The sequence below is a fragment of the Rhagoletis pomonella genome, unplaced genomic scaffold (assembly GCF_013731165.1).
Source record: "Rhagoletis pomonella isolate Grant_MI unplaced genomic scaffold, Rhpom_1.0 Rhpom_scaffold_02919, whole genome shotgun sequence".
NCBI classification, from domain to species: Eukaryota; Metazoa; Arthropoda; class Insecta; order Diptera; family Tephritidae; genus Rhagoletis; species Rhagoletis pomonella.
The window spans coordinates 13,336-21,012 of NW_023461472.1; the positions used below are offsets into that span (position 1 = coordinate 13,336).

At 34.9% G+C, this 7,677-nt stretch overlaps 1 protein-coding gene across 1 annotated transcript; it reads right to left on the reverse strand.

The window, feature by feature from the left end:
- Positions 1–543: 543 nt before the first annotated feature.
- On the reverse strand, positions 544–3,961 carry LOC118753835 (soma ferritin-like). Its single transcript, XM_036488707.1, has 3 exons — positions 3,830–3,961; positions 2,052–2,060; positions 544–1,485 (listed from the first exon to the last, which is right to left on the reverse strand). Exons 1-3 carry the CDS (start codon positions 3,930–3,932, stop codon positions 926–928), a joined length of 672 nt encoding a protein of 223 aa, XP_036344600.1. The 5' UTR covers positions 3,933–3,961; the 3' UTR covers positions 544–925.
- Between the last annotated feature and the right edge of the window lie 3,716 nt (positions 3,962–7,677).

A 7,677-nucleotide genomic window follows, 5' to 3' on the forward strand; every position in this document is an offset into this window, starting at 1 on the left:
AATGACAACAATATTTTTTATAACAGTTTTATTGCTCTCCTGAAAAGTTCCCATTTTCACATCCGATGGTTTGACATCCCTGCAAACCAAAGTTCCCGAAATCTTTAGGAATATCTCATTTCTGTAACAATTTTTTTACGAATCTTCAAAGAAATTTATATGAAGTGGTTGCCACCAGCTCGTGAAAAAAATTCTGTTCAAAAAATAAAGAAAATTCTGAAAAAATTCTGCAAGAAATTCTTCACATGTGTAGTAGAAATATTTTCATTGTTTTACCGATTTTCTTTCGAAATTTCGTAAAATCGGATGAGTTCTTTACGAATTCTTTAAAATTTCTCAACAATTCAGAAAACTCTGAAAGAATGGTTTGCAGGTATGGTCGCACGATATCCACATTCATATATGAAAGAAACTCAGTGAAAAATGATGTTTAATGAAGACAGCGCAGTATTTTGTTCGTCGCTCGCATATTTATGAATTTATTTTTAAAGAGCTTCGAGTACCGAGTATCACAATTAAATATCAAATACACAAGAAAGGAGATTTTATATATTTTTAAGTTTCGTTTAATATATGTAATTTTTAATTTTTAAAAATTTGATAGCACTCGGTTCTAATACTAAATAAATGAACTGTTTTGAAGATGCGCCTTTGTTTGTGTCAAAGCAGAGTTTTGTTGGAATTTACTGCCATAAATAATATACATATGCACATATGTATGTACTAATGTAAATGCGCTCAACTGGAATCTGCATGTTTTTATATAAAATTTAATTACAATGTTTCCGTATCGGTTGTTTGCAGTTAAAGAAATACGTATAGTTTCATAGTCGAAGGATATATGTCGGTCTCCCGCACGAACTTCAAATCAACAGCAATTCAAAACATCCGAATCGCTACGTGCTTTACTCTGCGATGCTGGCGCTTACTGCTTTTCCAAGTACTGGTCGAACAGGTAGACACCCAATGAGGGGTCGGGATTGTTCATGATCTTCGACAAATCGTTGACATAGCCGGAAACCTTGCGGATGGACTCAGCCTGTCTGCCCAAGAATTTCTCCTCCACGAAATGAGCGGTTTGTGGGTCATGTGGGCGTCCATGGGTGGCTTCGTAGTGCACATGGGTGGCACCGTCGGTCAAGGTCTTCTCAACATCCAAAGCGATGCCCAATGAGTGCAATTCATCTTCCTCCAATTTCAATTTGCTGTTAGCAACCGAGTTGGGGTGTTGGCTGATAGCACGGAAGTCAACTTGACCGCCACGGCGGGTGACATGCCTAATCAGCTCGATAGCATCGTCGAATGAGCGGTCCGACATTTCTTTGTAGAGCTTGGTGAAGCCAGGACGATTCTTTTGGTAGGAGTTGTAGAAGGTGGACATCAAAAGGTATTGATAAGACTTGTGCATATTCAAGTTGATGTAGGATTGAATGCTGGACTCGACATTCTCAATCCCAGCATAGAGGGAATGGCAAATAACAGGATCTAGTTTGCGGAGAGAGAGAGAGGAGAGAAAATACACACAAACAGGAAGTTAACAGGCCAACCTAATATTCACGCACGCCGGCAATTTACTGTCAAAGATTTCTCATGCGACCAACCGAAATTGGCAGCGTGCGTAAAAAGTTAACTCAATTTCCGATTTTTGTTTTGCATGAGATTTTGATTTGACGTTTCGCTCAGTGAAATCAAATGCAAATGCGCACAAGCCAATCTCGGGTGACACAAAAAAAAAAAAAATAAGGGGTATTACGATCCGGTGCACACTGTCTAACATGCTTCATAGATAGCATAAATAGCATGATTGGCTAATTTTGTTGTTGTTTGAGCACATGAAACAACAACAATCGTGTTTTTTATGCTATTTATGCACCATGCTAGACAGTATGCACCGGTTCGTGAATACCCCTATTTTATGGCGTGCGTTTATAGGTTAAATTAGTGGTGACATACCATAACGCCATAACCACGGTTGCCACTATGCAACTATGGCCATCCTCCGTTCGTTTGGCGTTGGCGAGAGCTATCCGCTTGTTTGAAATATGCAGCACTCGCTGCAGCTGTTCTGTTTGTCCTGTTAATTTTTATTGCCATACTACAGTGGAATTCCGACAGCGAATATCTAGATAATTTTCGAGTATGCAGTCTTATAGCCCGTTAAATTGTAGTAAAACAATGTGCAAGTTTCAAGTCTCTAAAAATTACCTTTGATTTTTTAGAATTTTTTTGTGGAGGGTGTTGCGTGTGCGTTACTTGCACTTCAGATATCAGCTGATTATGGTTATGGCGGAAAACCAAAATTTAATTGGTCTCTATAGCTATGGTTATGGCCAGGCCCGTCGAGAGGGAGGGAGAAAAGGGGTGAGCCTCCGGGCCCGGGCTTCTTAAGGGGCCCGAAATATCAGAATAACAATAATTATAAATATATTCCGATTCGTGCTGATTGATATTGATATTGAGATTTTCAATGGCCACTTTTGCTTGCTCTATGCCATTTAGTACTATTTTAGCCCTTCAAAATTGGTGTGGCGATGTTAGATTCGAGGACACGGCAGTTTAAATGGCCGTAAATGTTTTAAGGAAAAATCTTATTGCACCATTCGAGAGTGCATTTTGAAGGAAAATAATAGTACTAGAAAAATACTTGAAATAATTTTAATAGATTTTTACTATTTAATCAGAAAATCTTCTTCTTCGTTTAGCTTCTTATTTTGCTTCTTTTGGGCTCGTTCCTTTTTGAAATAACATAATTCTCGCGTTTTTTTATTTTTCTACGTAATTTTTATTTTCTGAGCCTATTTGAGTTAGAAAGAATATAAATTTTAACTATGGGTCAATAGCACGTTGAGTAGCTTACAATGTTGCTTTCAAATGAGCCCTATCTTTAACTAAATAAAAAATATTTTTACCTGAAAATTTAATTAGTAAAAAGACGTATGGCCTTATTCATAAAAACTGAAGGAGGTTTAAAATTAAAAGGCTTTATAAATTGACTTTTTTCAATTTATAAACCTTTTGTAAAGCTACATAATTTTTATGAATAATTCTATTACGTTACAAGTAGTTTTGCAGCGAAAACACATGCATAATGAAGAGTATCAAATTGCTTTATTATGAAGAAGCCGAAATTGTCAAAGAAAACCAGACTTCTCCATTTTTTAGCCTAGTGGATTCCGCGCCAAAAAAAACTTTTTGATATTTTGGACATTACCTTAAAAAATGATGCCGACTTTATTTTCATTAAGAAAGCTAATCACTGATTAGTTTGTCGAATAATTTTTTATTAACTTCAAAGTCATACAGGGCAATCGAAGAGAAGCAAGTATAATGCAAAAATGGTGGCCCTTAATTTCATGTTGTGGTTTTTTTATATTTTCACTAATTTAAAGGTGTCTCATGATTAGGTGAATTTTCATGTTTGAGAGAAGGAGATTTGTGTAAATATGTATATTGTTTGATACCTTAGAATATGTATGACCCAGATATAATAAAAAATCTGCGAATCCTTAGAAAAAAAAAAAGTTTTCCCTCGGTTTCATTTTCGGCGCTTTGGGCCATATGCTTTTAATTTTATACACTTTGTATATAGGGGCCCGTGATTTTTTAGTTCCGGGCCCGGGTTCACTCTCGACGGCCCTGGTTATGGCTATGGCGTGTTGGTTGGAACAGCGGATTTATATGGTTATGGACTTATGGTTATGTCACCACTAATTTAAGCTTATATTAGGTTAGGTTGTAATACAGATATTTTGAAAGATACTGCGGTATTGTTTTTTATTTACGTCCATGTGTACATATGTACATATGGAAGTATGTAGGTACTCACTACCGGTGCTGCAGCCGAAAGTCACATTATCGTGGCAAGCATAATCTTCAGCCTTGGTTAGGGCAATTATACCCGCAAAGAGAGCCATCGAAATAAAGGACTTCATTATTTTCGTTTTTACAGTGATTTACACTGCAAATTGGTAAAATATAGATTCGAACTTGTTTTGTTTTTTTGTTTGTAGTTTTTAGCATCAAACTAAACGAATCACTTCAATTCTAATACAAATGGAAAAACACAATTTGTATTGTACAATGACTTTTAAAGGGTAGTTTCACTTTTTCTTCTTATCCGCCATGTTAGCTATCTGACAGAAATCGTGTTTCGCATTTTTTGTGGTGCCAATTTAAGAAAAAAATGCAGCTTTTGACGTTGTAAAATTAAAACAAAGCAAAGCCAAGTATATGTATTAGTATAGAAATTTTCAACAAATTTTAAATAATTTTCTTCCTAAAGGCTCAACCAGTCTAGACTTAATTTTCGTAACGTAACTTGGCCAACGTAATATACTTTTGTTCAGGAATTTTTTGATGCCGGCAAAGTGACAATCAGCTAAAAAGGGAAATACAAAAAAATTTCGGGGGATTCCCTTAAACTCGTAAAGTCTTAAACTGTGTAAAACTCGTAAGTTTACGAGGCTTTTATGGGAACGCCCGCTTTGCGAAAAGGTGTAAATCGGTACGTAAAGTGACTGTTTGACAGATCAACCAGGATTTTGCGAAGAAATTTTTGTTTCGTAGTATTTTCAATAACATCCCGCCATCTTGTCTCTATCACTCTTGTCTAAAATACAATTAAAAATTCCGAAAATTATCAGAAAACCTAAGTCAATACAGTAAGTGGATGAAATTAATTCATTCTATTCGCTTAAATTTTTTCGTTTATTTTCATTATTTTATCATACAGTTTGGTATGAAATTTCGGCCCTTCGGCAACACTGATCGTTCAAGCATCAAATTTGCCTCTTAAATTTAAGAGAGGCTCGTAAATAGAGCTCCATACAAATTTTGACAGTTCTTTTACGAGGCTCGTAAATTTACGAGGTTTACGAGGCTTTTACGAGTTTAAGTGAAGACCCCTAATATATTTTCGCTTCTGGCCAAGTTGTAGTGTTGAGTAATCATTTTAGAGAGTAGAGTATAGAGAGTAAAATTGAGAGCAAGAGAAAATTATCAGAAAAAGTTATTGAACGCAAACCTAGTAAAAACTTGCAACTTACGCCATTTTGACACTTTCTGACGGTTAAGTGTTAGCGCGCAATTTTATTTTTAGTTGGGAATAGTTCCCATCATCATAAAAATGTAAAATGTAAAACTTCTCTCAGAGAAAGAGAGAAAACCCAAAAAGTTCGGAAACGCTTTTCGGTTAAAAACTGGTAAAACTGTCAAATACACCGTAGGCGCCATTTTTTGTTTACATAGCAGTTTTAGATCATTTGCCGATCTGCTAAATTATATGCAAATGTGCAAGAAAATTAACAAAAATACTTAAAAAACTTGATATTTCTTCGCTGCGATATATTTAAGAAAGTGAAATTGCAGATAAACTTCTTTTTGCTTATTCAACTTTCAAATCGTTTGAACAGCTGATGGTTTGACACCTTACCAGATTTTACCAGCAAACATTCTTCGGGTAAAATCTTGCAACTTCTGACAAAGAGAGGATCGATTTTACTCTCCCATTTTTCCCCCACTTTACCAGTGAATCGAGTACGGGAACGCTTTCTGGTAAATTTCTGTAAATTCTTGCAACTTTTTGCGAGTTGGGGAACGCAACTTATGTTTCATAGAAGCATCCTCTTAAACACTGTGTTTATATTTTATTTTGCAACATAACCTTACTTTTTGACTCTTGCAAATTCCTGAGTGTAAAAATTTGCAAGTACTTGTAACGATTTGTAACAATTTGCATATAAAAAGTAAATATGTGATTGAACGCACAAGGATTTCAATAATTTTTTTTTAATAAAGGCAGTGTCACACGATTCGTACAAAATTTTTATATTGGCCTGTCGGTACAAAATAAAAAAAAAACGGGACGACTATTTTTATGTAGTCACACGATTGGTACAATAAAAGGGAACTTCTATTGAAAAATTTTAACAAATTGTTTTTCGTGATTGGGATAAGGAAAACAATTTGTGGATTCACACGATTGGGATATGATTTTCACCAATTTTGGGCGAATGCCCAATCGTGTGACACTGCCTTAAGTTTTGCTTTTTGTAATAGATACGTGAAAAAGAAAAATATGGTTTTTTCAATTTGGTTATTTTTTTCTGAAATTTTGGTTGGTTACTTTTTTTTTAACAAGTAGCAACCGTGGCTGCAATCCCTAAGTCCAGCGAAGCTCCTCTTGCCGCATATTTTTTGAAGCTCTTGCTTTCTCATAGGTTTATTAGATTTAAATGTGTATGTGGAAGATAAAAAGTAAGCACCTTGTTAAATTGCCTCTCAGCTCACGAAAAGTATCGTAAGCGTACTTTTAAATACATATTAAGATATGAAAAAATTAACAGTCCTATGCAAAAGCCAGCTTTTAATAATTCTGTTGTCCATCTAAACTCAAATAAAAATATATATAAATAGGACTCGATATATTAAAAATTAAGTGATCAGTTATAAGATATGTAATTATTTACATGTTCTGTTAAAAAATATGGCTGCATTCCAAAGCGCTAAAATACCTTTTACTTCTAAACCGCACTAGAAGAAAAAGTCTAACTTGCGCAACTTATTTGAAAACTAGCATCTAACTTTGGTTGCACACATTTGGCGTTACAATCTACTTCTATTGGTGTTTTGGAATGCACCCTATCTGAAATAATCAGCGAAAATCCCCCAGTTGAATATCGTAGCAGTGGCCACATTGCGTGTGTGTGTCACAAACACGGTCTATATCAAAAATTTTGAAGTGAAACTACTTTCTAAAAATTATTGTATCATGGTTTCAAGTCGGTTTTGACCCCGATATTTTTCTTTGTTTTTCACCTCTTCGTTTAACACCGCAAAGTCGCTTGTGTTTTTTGTCTGATGCGGCAACCAACAATTTTGGGTTGTGTTTTCAAAGTATGGTCTCTTTTAAAATGCTGGTTCTTTTAAATGTTTCACCACAGTTCACTGCATAACGATTTTTTGATAAGCAGCCATCAACTTCCGAAATAAATAACTAATGCTTCACAAAAACTGTCAAATGTAGTTTTAAATATTGTAAATTTTTCTTTGTTTATATATTGTTGTTCAGCGCAGATACATACATATGTACGTCTCAATGGAAGGAGATTTTTCAACTGTCGTTTATAATGCCTGTGTCTGGTCGTTCCTATTCGATCGCTATTGCCTTCATATACATACGCACATACATATTCACATACTAGTATATTATCCCAGATCTCTAAGCAAGCCCGACCTAACGCATTCTCCAATACACATTTGCACATTTGCGATATCCATATGCCATTCTTTGTGTTATATAACACTTTATTAATCGCAAAATAGTATTTGATTGAAAAGAGACAACTTCATATATGCACATATAATAATATAATAGCGAATTCCATGTGAAAGAAAGAGAAAACTGCTCACACGTGAAACGATTATTCGTTAGATTTCTCCACGAGCCCCAAGTAAAATGATGGAAAGTTGTTGAATTTCTCACATAAACTTGTTGTAGTACTAAGCGTAAGATAGGGTTCTTACTGGGCTATATATAGATAATGTCGTCGTTTATTTAAAGTACAAAACCGCGTATGTGAGGTTGCATAAATTATTTGCTTGAGACTAAAAACACTCATATTTCATAAAAAGGTTCTCTCTTTTATAAAGAAATCGCATTTTTGGCTAGTATATTTC